General features: G+C 39.6%; 1 protein-coding gene across 1 annotated transcript in view; it reads right to left on the reverse strand.

Annotated features, from left to right (window-relative positions):
• Positions 1-23,023, reverse strand: part of scai (suppressor of cancer cell invasion) — a 71,986-nt gene that overhangs the window by 38,754 nt on the left and 10,209 nt on the right. Inside the window, exons 3-4 of the mRNA XM_028602440.1 lie at positions 8,331-8,426; positions 7,662-7,748 (exon numbers count right to left, since the gene is read on the reverse strand). Coding sequence (XP_028458241.1) covers positions 7,662-7,748; positions 8,331-8,426 — 183 coding nt within the window. The remainder of the gene's footprint in view (positions 1-7,661; positions 7,749-8,330; positions 8,427-23,023) is intronic.

Raw genomic sequence — 23,023 nt, forward strand, 5'->3', positions numbered from 1 at the left:
ATAGCTACCGATAGCCAGCCTCAAGTACATTTCGAAATGATCATCAGTCATGGTGGAACAGCATTTGGACTTAATAATCTTCATTAGGGATGCAGCTATCGATTATTTTAGCAATCGAGTATTCTACCGATCATTCCATTGATTAATCGGATAAGAAATACTTACAGCAATAGTAAATGATTATTATTGCTGTTTACTAAAAACAAAAAAACTGTTGTTTGTATATATACAAAAGACAGGTTTCCTTTTTTAGAAAAAGCAACATTTTTTATTGCCAAATTCCAAGAGCCTTAAAAAACAAATACATTACAATAGTAAATTTTTGGTGGCCCAAATGTTAATATTTTTCACCCCCTTCCCCTTTTTGCCTCTGGCTCTTTGCACTGGATATGCAAAAGAGCTGTTCACTGACAAGAGGGTAAATGTGACGGTACAAAGCTTACAGCAGGGCTTTTCAACTACACTGTTCTGGGGGACACATTTTCAGAAGCCTAATACACAGTGAGGAGAAAGAATAAAGAATACAGATATCACCGTCATGACGTCATTCACATGCATATTAAGTGGCCATGCTGGGGGGAGGAGCCGGTTTGTCTGAAATTCGATTAGTAGCAAACTAATAAATCTAATAAACAGTTAGACTACAAACCGACAGCTTTAATTTTAGCTTTCTGGTAAAACATGGCTATTAGCAGACTAGCATGCTGTAGGCTAGTTGTGTAAAACAGCGCAGTGGACAAGAGCAGCAGACTTTTGTTACCTTGTGTTGGGTTCGCTCCATGGAATGGTTGAGTACACTGGATGTTTTCTACTGAGATGATGTAGCAGCATGTTTGTAGCTTAAAATGATCCCAAACTTTCTGGCGTTTTCTCTCGCCTGTCTCTTCTCTTAGACCCTCGCTATTTTCGTCTTCCTTCATTTGTAATCTGGGCCGTCAGTCTTGTGTTTATATACTGTCCATGCTTGTGTCCGCAGAAGCACCAACCTCTTGTGCGCTAGTAATAATCCTCCGTGTGGAAACACAGTGAGCCGTACAACCTTAATTACATTGATTTAACGAAGCTTCGAGGCAAAGAATTTTGCTTTGAGGATTTTTTGTAATCGAATTATTCAAGTTATTTGAGGAATCGTTTCAGCCCTAATCTTCATGTGGGAAAAGGCTGACTCACATAAATAAGTGGAGCCGAATAATGCAGTCAAGGAGGTAGCACATTTCCTCATGTTGGGGTATTTTTCCTCTGTGAGTAAGTTCCAAAACTGTCCATGAGCACAATGTCAGCTTGTAGTGTCAGGATCTCATCCTCCACTCCAGACGAGTTCAGGTGAAACAATGTTGCAATTTTTGATGCAAGTAAATCAACCTCAGCATCTTCCTGAAAAGGGTAGCACATGAATGTAGCGACTGGCTCCAATAAAGCAAAGTCTTGAAACAGTTTGTTAAAGGCTGACAGACAGTTTTCAATCTGCTCTGTGTAGCCTCCACTGTCAAGTTGCTAAGTCAATATATTGAGATACTAAGTCAATATTTTGAGTTAAATCAATATATTGAGATACTGAACAATATAGTGAGATATTAAGTCAATACATTGAGATACTAAGTCAATATTTTGAGATAAGTCAATATATTTAGATACTAAGTCAATATTTTGAGATAAATCAATATATTGAGATACTGAACAATATAGTGAGATATTAAGTTAATATTGAGATACTAAGTCAATATTTTGAGATAAATTAATATATTGAGATACTAAGCCAATATATTGAGATTCTAAGTCAATATTTGACATTTTCTTGTTACTTTGAGATTCTTAGTTTATATTCTGAGATACTAAGTCTTTTAATTTAAATTTAATTTAATCTGCATATTTTTTTAATTTTTTTTTTCAAAAAGGAGCAAAAAAACCGACATTATAGAACGGCTTGTTTATTGCTAAAGCAAAATTAAATGATTTATTAAAAATGTAACAACAATAACTTATAACAATAACTTATTTCACCAGTAAGTTCCTGTTAAATGACAAAAACAACCACTGGATAGGAAAAGGGTATTTTACAACAACTTTGAATGCAGCACGACGCTGGCAGGGCGAATTTCAAGTGAACGCAACATCTGTGTTTTTCCGACAACAGCAGCGGCACACTGTCATATGTTCCTCTCCAGTGAAATACAGACACACTTTTACACTGTTTAGCGGTCAGCAGCATTTTAACGGTTTACTCCAGCTGCTAGCTAACAATAGGCTAACGTTACTTGCTGTTGAGTGTAGTGTTAACTATCGTAACATCCGGCGATGTTTAGGTTGCCTCTAACGTCCGTTTTCGGAGCATCCGAGAGAAGCGCAGGCATTTCAGTGGCACCGTGTTGCAATTCGGTCCGGTAGATAACGGTCGTTAAGGCACCGGTGCCGTATTAGCACCGGGTCTCTCCTTTTCTGTCAACGATGTGGCGAGGAGGTAACGTTAAGGTGGAGTTAGCAAGCTAACGTTAGCTAACTAACGCCAGCAGGTTCACCGTGCTTTCATGCTGCATTGCTTACAGAGAACGAGGTGAACAGTGGGCTGGGTGTAACGTTAGTGGTCCGCTGACCGGGATTGCGGGGGAAAGAAATTATCGTTTCAAATCGGTAACAGACATTCAGTATCAGTCTGATTGTTACCCCTCTCAGTGGCAGCTCCTCCACCCATATCTTTATAACGTAGCTAACCGCTAACCGGAGCTAACCGCTAATCAGAGCTAGCATGTTGCCAACCGAGCCTTCAGTTCTGTGTGCCTGTATCCATTAACTGCATGTATGGACTCGAGCCCGAACAAAACCCTTCATTTTATTAAAATGGCTGTAAAAGTTTTAAACTTCAACTCAGAATTGTTTGAATGACAGAGATCAGCTCAAGGTACAGTGTAGCGTTAGCGTGCTAAGTTGATGCTTTCTCTGCGTAGTGCAGACTGATTTGCTCTCGCGAGTCATAAAATCGAGACCAAATCGCAGCCTTTGCGATTAGGAAATCGCGTTTTAACATATCGCGATATTATTGCAAATGTAATTAATCGTTCAGCCCTAAATGAGTGGTACATGACGTGAACTAACATGGCATTTTAGTTTGTTTGAGTTTTAACTTGTCCAGTGGGACAAGTAAATTTCTCTTCCACTTGCCCTACAAAAAATCCACTTGTCCCGGACAAGCGAACAAGCCTTATTGTCGAGCCCTGATTAAGGTCATTCAACATGTTGGTCAGATCGGTCTAGTAGCCACTGATAGTCATTTAGATGGTTGTATTCTGCATGTTTAGATACAAGGAAAAACTCTTTAATCTGCGGACAGAGCACTCAAAATCTTTGCAGGAATTTCCCTCGACTAGGCCATCTTACGTCAGTGTGTTACAACAATTCAGTGTGGTCGCAGTCCGCCTTCTCCAGATGCACACGGAACAGCAGTCTTTGAAGAAATCTGGCACAACTAGAACAGGCGATCTTCGTTGCCACATCCATTATCTCTTTCATGTTCAGCATGATTGCGCTTAACACTTGTTGGTGTATTATGCAGTGGTAATTGAGGAAGTCGGGGAAGGCATCATCCTCCCTGCACTTGGCAATAAATCCATTCAAGTGGCCAACCATCGCGGGCGCACCGTCCGTGGTGATGGACACCAATTTGCACACTGGGAGCTGAGTTTTCTCGATAAAGTTTTTGTGACTGAAAAATGTCCTCTCCCGCGTGTGTTCTTTCATGGGCAGTACTGTTAACAGCTCCTCTTTGGCAGTCATATCGGTAAACACCATAAGAATAAAAATGCACAACTGGGTTGTGTCACTCACGTCTGTAGACTTGTCTAATTGCAGTGAGAAACACTCGCAGTCCGCAATATCCCTCCTAAGTTTCTCGGTCACATCCTCGGCTGTGTAACTGTACTTCTTGATAGTTGGAGAGATTTGATTGAAGATACTATTGGTTTGTTTTTAAAGTCTTGAAACAACGATTCAGCCGCTTCAATGAATGCCTCTTTTATCATCTCTCCGTCTTGGAAGAATTTCTTGTGTTTAACGATGACGTGACTCACCCAGAACGATGTTTCGGTGGCAGTCTTCGCTTTTGTGGTAAGCTGTGAGAAAAAGGCCTGTTGTCCTGACAACTGGGATTTTAGTTCTTGCACCTTTCTCCTTCCCAGTTCGCTTTGCGGAGGGAAGTCAGTGCCGTATCCTTTATGGACAGTCCAAAAATGCCGCTCCACATTTCCCTTCTTCAGAATAGCAATGGTAGATTTGCAGATGAGGCAAACACACTTCGAATAGGACATTGTGGGGAAAAAAAGTCCTCCTCCCATTCTGTATGGAAGTGGTAGGTTTTTGGCTTCTTACTTGGTCCAACTCCCCCACTCATGGGCGATATATCGTTTAGACGATAATATCCAAATTGTTGTCTGGACGATATGCAAAATTGGGATATTGAATATTTCATAATTTGTACAATCCGACCCCCAAAACATGAAAAGAGCTGAAGGAAGTTAAAGAGAAAACAAATAACGCACACTATAACCTTCTAAACAATTATATGTAGCAATTTTAATACTGTAGGGGTTTGTTTGACTGTATTTTTTGTACAAAATCACGATAGTCCCGCACAAGAGTAAGCTGCTACTACTTCTTACCTGTGTGTTATGACGTTCACTCATGTCAACAAAGATGGCGGTGCGCGATTGTGCAGCGGCTCTCCTGTTGGTATATATTTATACAAGTACGTACAGCCACACTGAACTAATCAATACAGGACCACGATACAACACAGCCGTTATGAGAGCCTTCCAGGCGGCTCATAACATCCTGGAGGCCTGACCGAGCCCTCCAGGTTGTTGTCGGCGCTAGCGACACGGCGCACGCCAAGCTAGCTATCTACCGGCAGAATGAGAAAATAACTCCGGCACGACCAGAGGCGGAGGACTGCATTTTTGTGCACAATTAATGGAGTACCAACAGGATCGTTGCCCAGCACGGCTCACCTGACCTGGAGCCCTATTGGTAATATACTAACCATTTTATTTACCACGAAAACAGCACACTGCCGTCTACATAGCCCCCGATGCTAACGTTAGCACAAGTTTGGTTCACTGCTAACCATAGTGAACAAACTGCGATCACCTGGATACGGGATACAGGGGACTTTAACAAGGCGTCCTTAAAGTCTGTTCCCCTCCAGCTTTCTCCCAGCATGTAGATTGTGTTACTAGAGGGAAGAACACACTAGACCATGTATACTCTAACATCAAAAAAGCACACAGAACTGCACCTCTCCCTCACCTGGGCCAGTCAGATCACATCCAACTCCTGATCCCAGCATAAATCCCGGTCAGAAGGACTATACAGCCAAGTAGAAGGAATATCAGAACCTAGTCTGACCCGGCCCTGTCCCAGCTCCAGGACTGCTTCCAATAAGGACATGGTAGGGCTGCTCGATTAAGGAAAAAATAATAATCACGATTATTTTGGTCAATATTGAAATCCCGATTATTTAACACGATTACCTTTGGATATAATGGATAGTGTCCAGGGTATAATCTGTTAGTGTCCTTTATCTCACAGAAAGAGTCTTTGGATCAGAATAAATTCTGTTTTGTGAGTCGGTTCAGCTTTACAGATATCACACATAATTTACACAGCTAATGAACAATTCCAGATACATAACACAATGTGCATCTCACATCACATTTTCAATCACTATGACCACTACTACTTTCATTACTAAACATTGTGACAAAAATAATGTCGCTTATTTCCTATGGAAAAATCCAGCACATAGGCGGTACCTTAGAGTAACGTTACGTGAAACAACTGATTTAACGTCCCTGCTCCTTTTACATACAGTTTAACAACTAAACTAAATGCTGAGGGAACGTTACTATGTTTTTTCATGTTGTTTTTGAGCAGTGTGCCTATATGCACCGCCACTAAGCTGGAAAAACGTTTAAGTAAGTGAATACAGCGTGTCGGGAGAATACAAAGATTACTACAGCGGGGAGGCAGTGGCAGAGGGACCGCAGCCGCAGGGTTAGCTAACGTTAGCTGCTCCCAGACAACCAAGTTGGTTTTGCCTTTTTTGCTCACCAAAACGCTGCTGTGGCTGATCTCCTTCTGCCATCTTTATTCGCGCTGAGTTTTTATATTCCAGCGGAGGATATGCACACAACTTGCCTCCCTGACTGTATAGGCTGAGAGAGTTTATGGCTTCGGGAGGGGCGGATGTGAGCATGCGCGTGTTCTTGCAAAACAAAACATGGCAAAATAATCGTTTTTTCTCGATTATACTATTTTGGTGATCGTTGGGAGCCGAAATCGAAATTGAAATTCAATTAATTGCACAGCCCTAGGACATGGTTGTGTGCAATATGTTACAGAACAGAGCCCTTTGTTTATTGTTATGATTTCATCTTGCTTGTACATTTTCCCAAGAGAACCACCGAAATAGCCTCCGAACAGGGCTTCTTTTAACTTCTAGAAGGATTTCAAATATATCGTCTGAATATCGATATCAAAAAAAAATATCGAGATATTCATTTTTGTCAATATCTCCCACCACTACTTTGAGGTCGACCGGTAGATCGCGATCGACGTAATGGGCAGCCCTGCTCTAAGCTCTAACGTATTTTTTACAACTTATGGTCATATCTGCCCTCGGGTGATTCCTCTTCACTATTTATGATCTTTGTTTCATCTGCAATGACGGACCAACCGTCCCATTGGTTGACAAGACGTAAACAAACTTGATTGGTCAGAATGGTCTCCCAGAGCACCATGTGAAAATCAAAATGGCGGTTAGCATCAAAGCTTGCGGCGATATACTAATTATGGACATAAAGTGTATCACAACGGTTTGGATTTATTGCACAAAGACCCCGAAAAACGCTGCCACTTTTTGTTGTTTACAACAAGCTCAGGCTCATAGGGTTAACGAGCCGATTAAGCGGTCCACGGAGCGGTGCTTTCGGTAGTGAGTGTGACTATGTTTTGAATGATTTGCGGTGGGGAGGCTAGTCTATAAATAATTTTTCCGGTTCGCGCACGTATCTATTTTTTAGACATAAAGTTATATGATCCACTCTTCTCGATAGCAGTATCAGTAAGCTCGACATTATTGATTTTCGGGTTTGGAGAAATTTTGACCTGGGTCCTTACTAGAACCAGGTCTCAAGACCCATCCCTACCCGACAGTGCCAGTGATGAGTCGTTGTTATTAAGATAATGTATGAGTTAGTTTTAGCCTAGCCCTTAGCCCTCCTCTCTGTCCCCATTTTTGTTTATGGTCTTGACGCCACTTGTGAAGACTTCCAGCTTGATTCAGGGATTGTCGATAAAGCCTACAGGATTACAAGATCCAATGTTCCGGTCAGTTGTACAATATGTATGCAAAACTGTTTTGATTTAACAGACTAGAAACAAATAGGCAGATAAACGAATTTGCAGAATCCGGAATCTGCATGCCGCAATCTCCACATTAACTAGAACTAAGCTACATGATGTAGGCCTACATCTTACCATTATTTTTATTTAACAGCTGTTAAAACCTATGTGTGCAATTGAAGAAAATATCAACATATATATTGTATATACAACCATGAGACAGTGAAAACACTTGGTGATGTGCATGGCCGAGACATATCTTGACTTACTAGTAGTGGTAGTAAAGCTGTCCAATTTTGGATGCAACTTCCCCAATCTGCCATCTCTTCAAGCCATATCGACTGTCCAGAACCTGCCTGTCAATAAATAAAAAACATATAATACTGAGCAATTCTATTTCAATTTTATTTTATTTATAGTGTCAAATCATAACAGAAGTTATCTCAGGACACTACAGAAAGAGTAGGTCTAGACCACACTATAATTTACAGAGACCCAACAATTCCCCCCACTAGACAATAAAACAATTCAACAAGTGTGACAGAACATCTGGCAAATTACACTGTCACAGTCCTCACTTATTAAATGTGCATCTGTCATTTTGTGTTAATAAACATATACATATTTGGGTTAAAGAAATATATACTATGTCACAATTTGGCCCCATTTAGATTCATTTGCATCATAAATCATAGGAATGGGAATACGGCGAACACTAGTCCCAACTGTTTGTTAACTGATTGTTAACCAATCTAGGTTTTTAAATTAAAAAGAGGCATCGCATCAAAAGTCACTATGTTTCCTCATTCTGCTGAATCATAACACCACCCTCAGTTTGACAGATGACTCTACCCTGACCACATACTTAAAACATGGCTTACTTCATCCACCGATTCTAACTTGGAAAACAATGTTAACTAATAAGAGATGTAAATAACCTGTGCTGCTGCTGAAATTTCCACAGCTTAGTGTAGACATCAAAAGTCCGTCCAAAGTAGGACTGCCACTGCTTGTGTCCATACTGAGGAAGGTCTCTGCAGCAAAGAGAACAATAATGGTCATATGAGAGAAAAGGGAGACAGTCACATACATCAAATTTAAATGCTCTCAGCGCTATAATCAACCAGACTGCAAAAAGGACCATTCAAAAATTTTAGGAAATACAGTGGTTAAAAGCCATTGCACTTATAACTTCTTCAGGGTCTTCTGACTTTTTTCTGACATGTTAAAGATGAAAGATGACGTGAATGAGGGTACATTTTGTAATGTCTAAAAGCCCTGACACACCAAGGAGATCGTTGGCTATTGGTCCAAGTTGGGCCGGGAGTGAGCGTCCGTCGCCCTAGCTTTTGTGGCGTGTCGCACACCGCTACTAGTCGGTCCTCGTCTGCCTTTTTTCGTCCAATTCAACATGATAAATCAGCTTCGGTGCAACAAATCCATCTGATTGGCTCTTTAGCTTAAGCGAATTAGTACACAAGAAGAAAAAAACTTATTGAGGAAAGCAAGAGTCTGAGAAGGCTCTTCTCATTTTTTATCTTCATCTGATCAATCCAATAAACAGGGCTGTCAAAACTGGCCAAAAATGATGTTCAAATGCTCCTTCTAAAAAAACACATAGGCGGACTATTGGAATATCTACATTTGCACATTATATTCAAAAGATGGCCAATGTACAACACGACATAACTCATACCAGCAAACTCAGAAGGAAAATAAAGGGAAAACACTTTTTTTACATTTTCCCAGTGCTAAAAACAATACTCTTATTGTGTTATTTAGTTTATTGCTAAGACCACAGGGTCAAAATTAAGTGATTTATTAAAAATGTAATAACAATAACTTATTTCACCTGTAAATTCTTGTTAAACGACAAAAACAACCACTGGATGGGAAAAGGGTATTTTACAACATCTTTGAATGCAGCACGAGGCTGGTGAGGCAAATTTCACGCAACATCTGTGTTATAGACTGCTGTTCCCGTGTGGTGATGTTTCAGTTGCCTCTAACGTATTAGCACTGGGTCTCGGACACCCCTTCGGATCTACACGATTCACGTGCATGACATTTTCCCATTCAAGTTTAGTTTGCAGGTATGATAACTACTTGTGTAGGTATATTTATTTCAACTTTTAAAAGATCTACATACCTACACATTACAAAATAAACTCATAAAATAATGTTGGTAGAGTGGGCACCTATATATAGAAGTTTACTCCTCGACGCAGCGGGCCCGGGTTTGACTCCGACCTGCGGCTTTTTGCTGCATGTTGTTCTCCCCTCTCTCCCCCCTTTCATGTCTTCTGCTGTCCTATCCAAATAAAGGCTGACATTTTTTTTTTTTTTTAATTCACAGTATGTAATTGCAGTTACTTTTCCCATGTAATTGCAGTAAATCGGTAGAGCTTGAATCGCAATACGAATGTGAATCAATTTTTTGCACACCCCTATTTAGCATATAGTTTAACACATAAAAAAACATGTTATTGTTAAGACTCACATTACACTTTAACATTAGGAGATGCCCCCCTAACCCTTAATTTTGGACTTCGTAAAACTTCCCAATTTCCAGAGCGTTTCATATTTTTCATAGGATGGATATGCTGCTGGTTTACCTAACCACACCCCCAGCCCAACCTCACCCTGATCCCTATGCCTACTCCAATCCTGATTTCCCATCGTGGGATCAGTATTTCACAAGCAAGTGAACAAGCAGGGTTGAGCCTGGTCATAACTGGTATTATATTTGTAGATTATACAAATAATATACTGAAGGAGAGACACTGGGACCATTACTTTATTCCCCCACCCCTAAAGCCTAAGTGGCATCCTTTTCATATCTTGTTTTAGGATTATTATAAGGATGTTTTATATTTATAGGAATTAATATTGTTTTATCTGTGTCCATGCAAGCTATTAGGGATGGGTACAGTTCACATGAAAAAAAACTGGTACCTGAAATTTGGTGCCGATACCAAACGGTACCGTTGTATGGAGCTAAATCAGGGCCAAATGTTTTGTTAATTTGAAAAATATATATATATATATATATATATATATATATATATATATATATATATATATATATATATATATATAGTTGAAAAACTAAAGCTTGAAATTGAAAATTTAAGTTTTGGTCTATGTATTCAAACTAAAAATAAGTGTACCCATTTTTCTTTCAGTTTGAATAACATTTAGATTAAATTCTGGAATTATTTTGAATAAATTATACATTTTCATTTTTCACTTTTTCCCTTTTATATTTGTTTTCAATTCCACATTTCATGTTTTCAGTCCCAATTTTGAGTTGCTTGTCCCGTGTCCCGACAAAAGCCTCTCGGGACGCTAAAATGTCCCGGTTTACACCAACCACTATGAAATTGTCCCGGTTGTCAGCGATTACATAGCCAACGCGGTCTTATTATAGCCCGATGATAAACTAAACCCATGTAGAAAGACATTTTAAAATGTATGTGTGTGTCAGTCAATCGTAGCGGTCTGGGTCTACATAATCTGTGCAGCCAACTAGGGCTGCAACAACGAATCGATAAAATCAATAACATTTTAAAATTGTATTACTAAAAAAGTTGGCAACAAATTTAATTATCGATTCATTGTGTCGCGCAACTATTATGCCACCTAATGACGGAGATAAAAACAAATTGAGTTGAGTGCAGAGAGGAGCAGCGCGGAGCGAAAGAAAAGAAAAAAGAGCAGAGCGGGGGTAGAGGAAATACGGAGAGAGACTGGAGAGACCCGTAACGTTCTGAAACACTCGGCGGAGGCAGAGAAACCAATACGACCTAAGGCATCCAAGGTGTGGGAGCATTTCACACTAAATAAATCGTGTTAATTGCAAGATAAGTAAAAGCGACACGGTGACGAGTCAGCACCTAAAACATAAACATGTTGGATTCCTTGAGGAAGAGGAAGGGAGTTCAACAGCAGGGCAAAGTCACCACACAATCCTACTTCTGTTCTGAAGTGAGGAACGTAACGTCCCTCCAGTAGCTCTTCTGGTGCTGGTGTTTACTCGTTATCCAGCAGACTAGCATGACAAGCTAGTGTTAGCTCGTTAATAACAGTAATAAAGCAGGGGTGGTATAGTTTGCAAGACTAAAGAAATGGTTTTATTCGCTCGCCTTTTTTGGCCCATTAATTTTTCAATCTGTTGTCATGTATATATTATGTGCTTTGTCCCATATCAGTTATTGTTGACGAATATATTAGTGTGTGGTGTATAAATGAACTTAACTTGCACTTACTACAATGATGGCAATAATTTAATGAATAAATGTGTCTGTCTGTCTCTGCTATTTGCGTTACTTACCTTTACACAACTATTAACTAAAACAACAAGTATGTATTGAGTTGATGTAAATTAATGCTTTTTTTTTGTCTGATTCATCGATTAATTGAAAAAAATAATCGACAGATTAATTGATTATTAAAATAATCGTTAGTTGCAGCCCTACAGCCAACGTTACAATGTATATTTGTAAACATTGTTGCAATGCCTCTTCTTATCGGTCTCGTTTTAAGCGCGGTGAAATTGGCTGGACGTTTGATATTCAATTTTAACTTCCCCTTTGTTCGAGATTGACAACGCAATTCAGGTCAATGACGTGATCAAAGTTAAAGAAAGTTGACATTATTACAGAGTATCAAGAGAAAACAACTACAATTACTATCGCTAGAGATTTGTGTCCAACATAAAACTTCATAGCACTTCATCATCGGTTCTGTCGCTAGGTTTTGTGTAAGGGACCGTCGACAAATTGCTGTTGCGCAAGCTAGAATGTAGACGCGTCTCTTGCAAGCTCCTACAAGGCTGATTTTTAAAACTTAATATAACTCTGTCAAAACAAGTGCCGAGACCTAACTCATATGTCTTAAAGTAATTTAAGCGTCGAACAACAAGTTGAAACTGTTTTGAGACTATAATGGCAGCTTCAAATACTCAAAACCAGTCGGTGAAACAACAGCGTAGCACTCATTCAGGCACGGCGCCGGCCGCTACGGCTAGCTCGGCTACCCCCGAGGCCTCGACTAGCAGCCACCGAAGATGCTCTGACTCGCTCAACTCGCTCCAGGATTCTGTCTGTGCAAAGATTGGGGCGGCCATTCAGACACTGCGGGATGATATCAAACTGGATATTGACTCGGTGAGGGGCGAGCTATCGGCGGCGTTCACTAGCCTGCGGGCCTTGTTAACATCACATGGTACCCAACTGAAGGAGCTGCAGAAAGCTGCCGACTACACTGGCGACTGCACTACTGAGCTCTGCGCCACGGTGTACCAACTTCAAGGTGATGTGAGGGAGCTGCAGGCAAAATGTGAAGACCTGGAAGGCCGTTCCAGACGGAATAACTTGCGGCTTACTGGTGTTGAGGAAGGGCTGGAGAATGGTCAGCCTACGCAGTTTGTGTCTCAACTTTTGAAAGACATCCTAAACCTGAGCGAAGCCCCGCTGCTGGACAGAGCCCATAAAGCACTACGAGCAAAACCAAAACCCGGGAAACCCCTGTGTGTGTTTATCATGCGCGTGCACTACACGCATATGAGGGATGAGATACTGCGTAAATCCTCTCAGGGCCCCCTGATGTACAAAGGGAAGATGCTCCATATTTATCCTGACTACACCACCGCGGTGATGAAGAAAAGGGCAGTGTTTGGAGACGTGAAAAGGAGGCTGAGATCCAGAGAGGGAGCCAAGTACGGGCTAAGATTTCCAGCTACACTCCTTGTTACTCTCCCGGGGGGTAAGGAGCGTACTTTCGAGGATCCCACCCTTGCGCTGGACTTTGTTAACCACACGAGCCATCCCAAGCGAATGAAACATCTGTATCTTCTTTGCCAGGGTAAGAAGTACAGCCGCTAACTGAAACAAGCCATGCATCACAGATGTTCTGTGCTGGTCGTCTCCTTTGGACATTACTTTTTGAAAGACTGTTAGGCTATGAAACTGTACAACTGCTGTTAGATATGCTGACTGCAGACCAGTAGGTTTCTCTCTCCCTCTCTATTCCTGCTATTATCATTCATTGCAATGTACACATATGGTTCCACGGTGTGGCACTGTGTGATTGACAAAATTACCAGGATGGGACTACTACTATATATCGCCTGTGCACACGATGTTTGACTGTGCACTGTAATGTTGAATTATATACACCTGCATGTGAGTGCTGTTGCACGCTGTTCACAATCTATAGATGCTGAATTTGTGACTACAGCAATAAGAGACCAAAATAGGTTTCCTTTTACTGAGTATACATTCTTCTCTTGGCAATTTTGACAGATTTGCAGATAATGTGTAGAACAGACCTTAGCTTGCGACTCTTTTGAGTGTTATGTTAATAGAAAGTCTGATGGGCTCTTGTATGCACCTAAGTTGGGGAGGTGTAAGGGTGGGTGTTTTTTGTCTTTTTCTCTGTCTGATGACTTTGTTTATTTTTCCTTTGTTTTTGTTTGATATATTAGTACAGGTGGGAGTCACACTATGTGCAGACACCAAGACATACTATATGACAACTCTATTTTATGGTGTCAATTAGTGGGTTACAAAGCCCCAAAGGAACATCAATAACATTTGCCAGTTGGAATGTCCGTGGGCTGGGGAAACCCACCAAGCTAAATAAGGTTCTCTCTCACCTTGATAGCTTGGGAGCAAAAGTTGCATATCTACAGGAAACACATCTAAACAATTCAGATCACACAAAGATATGCAGACGCTGGGTAGCACAATCATATCACTCTCTCTTCAATAGCAGGTCAAGAGGCACAGCTATTTTGATCAATAAATCTCTGCAGTTTACCCCTTCAGATGTCATTGCAGACCCTCAGGGCCGCTACATAATTGTTACAGGTCGTATTGTTAATACACCTGTGATACTAGCTAACCTATATGCACCTAATTGGGACAATGATAATTTTTTTTCTAATTTGTTATATAGTTTACCCAATTTGGACTCCCACTTTTTCATTTTAGGTGGTGACTTCAACTGTTGCCTCGATCCAGTATTGGACAGGTCTTCAGCTAACCCCTCTAAACAATCTAAATCTGCCCAAGCGATTAATTCCTTTCTTAAAGACTATGCCCTTTCAGATCTATGGCAATGCATGAACCCCACTGCTCGGACTTACTCCTTTTTCTCCCAGGTACATCAGAGATTTTCCTGGATCGATTATTTTTTTGTAGATAATCTTTTACTGTCTTTAGCCGAAGCCTGTTTATACAATGCCATCGTCAAATCAGACCACTCCCCCCTTACAGCCACTTTTAGGTTTGCGCACAACACTCCTAGACCTTGTTGGAGACTTAGTTCCATTACATTATCCCAGGAGGAATTTGTGCACTTTGTAGCTGACCAAATAGGATTCTTTTTTTCGAGGTTAATTCCTCTCCGGAAATCTCTTGTACAACTCTGTGGGAGTCACTAAAAGCTTACCTGAGAGGACAGATAATTTCACATATATCTTACAATAAAAAGCAAGCTAATCAAAAATTGGCAGACATAACTGCCTGAATCTCACAATTAGAACTGGCATACACAAGCTCCCCCTCACCTGACTTATTGAAGGAGCTTCTGCTTGAGAAAAATAAATTTGACACCTTATCAACCAGTGTAGCAGAGAACATGCTCTGTAGATCCAGACATACATATTATGAATTTGGCGACAAAGCTAGTAAGATTCTTGCCCATCAACTTAAACAAGCAGCTGCCTCACAACTTATCACAAAGATTGAAACAGCTGAGGGTTATACATATAACAAAATAATAAATTATATGTTCAGGGATTTCTATAGTTCAGTTTATTCTTCTGAGCATTCTTGTCCCACATTTGACAGTTTTTTCCAAAATTTGAACATGCCCTCTATTAGTGAAGAGTCCAAGAACATATTAGAAAATCCTATTACTGCTGAAGAACTAAATGTGGCAATTAAAACACTTGAGTTCTTTAAGACATTTTCCACCCACCTAATCCCTCACATGCTGAACATGTACAATGAGTCCCTTGAGTTAGGTGTACTACCCCAATCATTAAAAGAGGCATCTATATCCTTAATCTTAAAAAAGATTATGAATCGTACCGTCCAATCTCACTGCTGAATGTTGATGTCAAGATTTTAGCCAAGGTGTTATCACTGAGATTAGAGAGGTTTTTACCCCCAGATAATTTCCCCTGATCAAACAGGATTTATAAAAAATAGATTTTCTATTTTTAATATCAGGCGACTCTTAAATCAGGCATGAAAACGAGTCAGGGGTGAAAAAGGTGAGAAGGATATTACCCCTCTGGGGTGGTAATATTTTAAATATTCCATATTTTAAAGCATCAATCTGATGCATTTTGAGATGCATTTTTTGCCAACCAACAGTGTAATATTTTCAATATGCACTCATTAAAGTTAATTTGACTGGCAAAACAGTTAAAGTCTTTCTTTAACAGTTAAAAGACTTCTGACATTACACCATTATAAAAGTCATAATTTTTAAAAACTAAAAAGGTTTGGGATTAATTTTTTACTTCTTGTTAAATTAAGAGTCAATGTGGATTTACATATTGCAATAATAATATATAATATTAAAACTAAACTTTACTACATTGGCCAGGTCATCATCAAAAAAGCAAATTAGTACGTTCATGATTTTGTCCATGTTGATCAGAGGTGTCAAGTAACAAAGTACAAATACTTCATTACCTTACTTAAGTAGAAATGGGTATCTATACTTTACTGGAGTAATTATTTTACAGCATACTTTTTACTTCTACTCCTTACATTTTCATGCAATTATTTGTACTTTCTACTCCTTACATTTTAAAAATAGCCTTGTTACTCCTATTTCAGTTTGGCTCGTCTTCATTCCGGCTTGTCATCGTTAAAAAATACACACACAAAAAAAAAAAAAAAAAAAACCTATCCAGATAAATCGCGCCATCCGGATAGAGTGAATTTGATTGTGGTTGGATGAGAAGTATAAACATATACCATTCCGACACACTACTGGTTTGTGCACCTGCACAGACCCGGTGCTAATACGGCACCGGTGCCTTAACGACCGTTATCTACCGGACCGAATAGCAACGCGAATTTCGGTGCCTTATTTAGATGCGCTGACTGCGCTTCTCTCTAATGCTCCGAAAACGGACGTTAGAGGGAACTGAAACATCGCCACACAGGACGCTAGTTAACACTACACTTGGCAGCAGGTAACGTTAGCCTACCGTTAGCTAGCAGCTGGAGTAAACACGGGTAAAATGCTGACAGCTAAACAGTGTAAAAGTGTGTCTGTATTTCACTGGAGAGGATTGTAACACCAGACTGTAGCTGCCGTTGTCTGAAAAACACAGACTCCGCCTGAAATAAGTTATTACATTTTTAATAAATCATTTAATTTTGACCCTGTGGAACAACAAGCCGTTCTTTAATGTCGCCTTGTGCTCCTTTTTTAAATTTAGATCAACTTTTAATTGTTTTATATTTTTGAACATACAGAACAGACAAATACAATTGAACAAGGTGCTCCTTTTTTAAATATATATGTTTATATAATAGAGATAGAGAGAAGAGATGTGTCACCTTTTTCAGCCCTTCTGAGTTTGCAGGTATGATTTTAATATAAAATTGTCTTTAGAAAAACGTTTTTTTGTGGAGGTGGGGCAGGCTAAGCTTTTGTCCTTAATGGCATTTTTTTCCCCTTACATTACTTTTACTTTTATACTTTAAGTAGTTTTGAAACCAGTACTTTTATACTTTTACTTGAGTAAAAAGCTTGAGTTGATACTTCAACTTCTACAGAAGTGTTTTCAAACCCTAGTATCTATACTTCTACTTGAGTAACGAATGTGAATACTTTTGACACCTGTGATGTTGATATTAGCTGTTTGATTTACATTTATTAAAAACGTTGCATCGTTTATCTTTTCATATAGCTAGACGTCTAAACTCTGAGACAAGGCCGTTATGTTTAAATACCTGCCATGCTGATTCCAAACAGACAGCTTTGTCAAGGCAGTTTGGGCTTCAGATAGCTTTTACACAGTGGCCATCGTTAATGACAAATCATGTTACGCTATGAAGGTCCACACACATATTGTTTGTATCACGGTCGGTCAGTAAAGGAACAGTTGCAGCGGTAGCTGTCGTGGCCGGTAACGTACTAATATTAAAGAGTGCACGGACCGAAGCTTTGTGACTAGCAAGCACTTTCTTACCGCTGCTGCCGTACAGTATCTTCCTTGAACATGCGCTGCAGAAGCAAGCACCCGGCTCCCTCAATTTGAGGCACCAAGTGCTAAACAGCTTTCTGTCTCCACCCTTTTCCTCTTGTTCTCTATTCATGCCCAGCACCATTTATTTTAACTACTTTCTCAACTAAAGCTTCCTGTATCTACATGCTCCAAGTTTGATAAACTTGACCTCCATTTTTGCCTCCAGGGCCGAGTACTTAACCCCCCCCCCCCTTAAACATTTTCTCAATGAATCTACACGATTCACATAGGTCACCTATTTTGGTTTCAAAATGGCGAATTTCGCCGAAAAGTGAGTGATTTTCATGTCTGTTAAATATAATTTATCATGATTCAGATCCTACCACCCCAGAGCTTATTATGTCCATGGATGCCGAAAAAGCTTTCGGTAGGCTGGAATGGGGGTATTTGTTTTATGTATGCTTTGGGAAACAATATATTAAATGGATTAGACTATTATATACCATGCCAGTAGCATCAGTCTGTACCAATGGGATGTATTCTGAGCATTTTGCGGTTTCTCGTGGAACAAGGCAAGGCTGCCCCCTATCACCGTTACTTTTTGCATTGGCCATAGAGCCTTTAGCGATTGCAAAAAAGGCAGGACACTATAATGATCGGCCTATTCAGAGAGGGGCTAAAGCAAAGAATCTCGCTCTATGCAGATGATATGATACTGTATGTTTTGCACCCAGACATCTCTATTCCCAGGGTCCTCTCCATCCCAAAATCTCAGTGTATAAAATAAACCTTCAGAAAAATGAGTTATTTCCTGTCAATGCACTAGCCCGCACTTATTCTTTTCACACCCTTTAAGGTCAGTCATGATCAGTTTACATATTTAGGGGTGCAAATTACAAACAGTATAGGCAGACTCTTCAAGGAAAATTTCAACCCACTAGTAACTAAGGTAGAGCAGAATCTTAAATATTTACATCAGTCACTTGCTGGTAGAATAAATGCTATAAAAATGAATGTGTTGCCCAAATTTGGATAGCTTTTTCAATCTCTCCCAGTGTATATCCCCATGTCATTCTTTAAACGCCTAGACGCACTTATATCCAGCTTCATCTGGAATAATAAAAGTCTGCATTGAAATCCCCAATCCATGCAATTCACGTTTCCTCCCTCCCTTCAGGACAATGTGTTTCTGCAGTGGCAAAACAGGGGACTGCGCACACAGCATGACCTTTTCATAGATGGTTTCTTTGCCTCTTTTCAACAACTGCGCACTAAATTTCTTATCCCACATACACACTTCTTTTGATACTTACAGTTGCGTGATTTTATGCGTAAACAGCTGCCTCACTTTCCAGAAGTTCCCCCAAGCTCTGATATTGACTCTCTATTGGCGCCTGTCCAGTCGTTTAAAAGGTATAATATCTAACCTACATAGTGCACTTTCATCCCAAAAAACCCTGTCCCTTGCCACTATTAGACATAGATGGGAGCAGGATATAGGTGAGATCATATATGATGAAACTTGGGATGCAATACTAAAAAGAGTCCACACCTCCTCTATCTGTGCAAGGCCCGGACTACTACAGTGTAAAATATTGCATCGGGCTCACTGGACCAAAGAGAAGTTATCAGAGAGATTCCCAGACATAGATCCAGCGTGCAATTGTTGTACAATGACCCCATCCTCATATTTTCACACATTATGGAGCTGCTCCAAGCTGTCGACTTACTGGACTTTGATGTTTAAAACACTTTTGGAGGTCCTAGAGGTGTCTATAGCCCCCTGTCCCGTCAAAGCCCTTTTTGGAGTACCTTCTGTTGTCTACAGTTTGAACAACTCTCAGTGTGACTTTCTGTACGTTGCTGTACGCCTAATCCTTCTGAAATGGACAGATGCCATCCCTCCGTCCCACACACACAATGGATAAGGAGTACTTTATTTTATATGAAATTGGAAAAAATAAGACATACACTTAGAGGTTCATCTGGCAACCCTTTTTAAGATATGTGGAAGAGAAATCAGAGCTGGATTAAACAATCTAATTAGGACAACCGCTGACTTCACTTTATTTAGGTGACAACCCGCTTGGATTTTACTCTGTATGTACTGTACTTTTCTAATGTTTTTTTTTTTCTTCTTGTAAGATTCTCTTTGTCATCATGTGTATATATATGTCTTCTCTCACAACAAATTTGACATGAATCGTCTTAGACCTACTCATTTGTTCATTAATTTATTTTTATTATTATTTACTGATCTACTTCTTGGAGTGGGAACTCTGTTCTGAGTGTTTCTGTAGGTCTTTCTCTGTTGTGAAAAAAGCTAAATAAACAAAAGTTTAAAAAAAAAAATCCCAATCACTCACTATCAATCAATCTATATGGAAGCAGGACTCAATTTTCTCTGACAAATATGACCTGGGCTGGCACATGTTAATGTTAAAACGCGTGTGCGTGCACGAGCACTACGGTCACACGCAGGGGCGTAGCACAAGACCCTTGGCCCTATTCATAGGCAGTCCTGATGGGCCCCCATGTTCCTCAAAAAAAAAAGTATTTGTTTTCTCTGTACCTTTACTTGCCAGCCTGCGTACTATGGTGTCTCTCTGATCATCTGTTAATTTATCTGGCCATAGTCCTGGATCCTCTGGCAAAAACTAGTCTGCACTGCTCTGCCTACTTTCCAGTTCCTCATCTCTCATTTCCACACTGTGCTCAGAGCAACACTCATGCTCCCTACTGTCTTCACTCCCATCATCCTCAATCAGATGTTCTCTATGAATTGATATTAACATCTTATCCTAATTGTAACCTAATATAATAAAACACACTAAGATGTTAGTGTTACTTAACACCTTTCAGTCAAAATGGCTAAAGATGGTTAGCTTTAATTTGGATATAAGCTCCCCTTGTCTCAAATCCAAAGAGGAGGATGAGGGGTCTTTTGCTACTCCACTCCCTGGTGTGACAGTTTTTGAAACTGAGAGCCATGTGTTTCACAATGTTAACATCTGTTTCTTCTGAATCTGACATACCGGTAACTATAATGTTGACGTGATATGTATCTACCGATGAGCTACCAAGCTACCTATGACACGATTAGCCTATTATTGCTAATTATAGACATCATAGCCTATTATTGCTAATTATAGACATCATAGCCTATTAATTTAAAATTAAACATGTTTTAAATTAGGCTATTACAATGGTGCATTATATGCAAACAGCATTGTTAGTGTAGTTTATCTATTTAGCCTTTACCTCAGATTACACGTATAACCAAATGATCATTTGAAAGTGTATGTGCTCCTCTTTAAATGGGTTGTCTCAGTCCGTTTTTAGTGCTAACGGTTGTGGAAATATTCAAGCAGTTTAGCACCATGGATTTCGTTTTTTAGTTTGTGCTCACCTTTCTTTGAAAAGAAGTTACCAATTGTTTCCCCTCATTTTGTTTTCTCTCCTTCTCCGGTCTTTCCTTTCTTTTTGGTAGCCTGATTTGGCTTTCTTTGAGAAAGACATTTCTACAGCATTAGTTTGCGCTCCACCAGACACTCAACTGAACTAACAAACAAAATGCGTGCAGCTGGACTAAACCATTTGGCGCATTAGCATTGGGTCTTTTTTGTATACAAAAATGTAGTCAATCAACCAAGTTATTCAGCCAATACACTAACTTGAAATGAAAATATACAGGTGAAATAAAATCTATTCCAGACTTTTCAAGGGCCCTCTCTCCCCTTGGGACCTGGTAATCAGTGTTGGTTTTACCCCCAGTGCGACGCCCCTGGTCACACGCAAAGTGTCCCGGTTTTAGTTCCGGGAAATCTGGTCACCCTATCCCAGAATGACCCTGCTAGCAACAGACGACGAGGGTTAATCTTGTAAGCCAAGCTAGCAGCACCAGGGCAGCCGCGGAGGGAACATCAACAACGTCAACTCCGTGCTTCCAGCCTCGAGGTCACGCTTTTCCTGGTAGACGTTTTGGAGATGAGGATTTTTCCCGTTCTTTTCAGCCTCAGTGGTTTGAAAAATGGAGGTGGATATACTATGACATTGACTGCACTTTCTGTTTTGCTTGTATCCAGGCTGTTGAGAAAACAACTGGTGGCTTCCCGTCAGCATGTGAGTAAAGATAGGCTTTTCGTCGAGAAAGGATTTTTTAACTGGCGCGAGGCATATGCTAAATTTTGTCTGCACGAGAAACAACGCCTCAGCTAATGTTGTGTCAACAACAATCTGGGTACAGAGTTTCATGAAATAAATGTAGACTGTCACTTATGAAATAAAAGTACCATGAAATAATTAAAAGTAAAACCTTTTATTTTTATTTAACTAATTGATTCATTTTTATATGAATATTATTCAACGTGATGTATGTGATGACAATTATGTATTTCAAAGGCATATTTATTTGTTCATGTATTTATTAATTTATGTATTTAATATATTATAATAATATTGAATAAAACAGCATTCCATAAACAACATCCCTCATAGCACAGTGAGCTAAAAAATACTAACAGGAAGCATTACATAAATGATGAACTTTTATCTTTGAATGATTTTTAACATAAACCAGTATTTCATCATAGAATAAGAATAACTTTGCATCTTGACTGTACTAAAAGTAAAAAAAAATGAATGAGGCATTCACTTTAATATCCTTATTTTTTTATATCAGTGCATATAGTAATTTACTTAATTCTAATGCTCATCAACATCTTATATCTTCTCTTTCAGCTTATACCAGCTTTGGGCAATGATTATTACTTAATTTTATTGTAAATATTCTGCTAAGATGTCCTATATATACACACTTTTCAATATGCTTACAGCAGAAATGCAAGAAATTTGCCATATCTGTTTTGAATGTGTTTAAAACTTTTGAAAACACTGTTGGCATTTGAATTTTGTGGAAGAGCAATAAAAAAATGATTCACAGTTCGGTCCACATACACTTCAGTTTCGCCGACTGTGTGAAGAGTTGTGACAATGGGACCAATTCACGTTAGCAATCAAAAAAAAACTGTAAAATGCGTGCTTTGAAGTGATGATCAATTCATTCGGACAGTGAGTTTAAAAAAAAAAAAAAAAAAAAAAAAAAGATGACATGGTAATTAATTAATGCAAGAGCCTAGCCCTTTTCTTTCTCTCCATCAGTACTGTCCTGCTTGGCTCCCCACCAGATGACAGGGTTACAGACTCCTGCTACTCCAGATGGCCAATCTGTCCGTTTGCACTCTATAGTGTTTCTGAGATTATTGTGATATCCACTGTAACAATATCACAATGAAAACATCCAAAATGCAAGCGTCAATCTGACTTTGGATCTTGGCTTGCATAAGGACAGTGATATAGATTGAAGTTGGAAGCAAACCGGTTACCATATTGGTCCAAAAATAAGACAAC

Source organism: Perca flavescens, chromosome 16 (genome assembly GCF_004354835.1).
Source record: "Perca flavescens isolate YP-PL-M2 chromosome 16, PFLA_1.0, whole genome shotgun sequence".
NCBI lineage: Eukaryota > Metazoa > Chordata > Actinopteri > Perciformes > Percidae > Perca > Perca flavescens.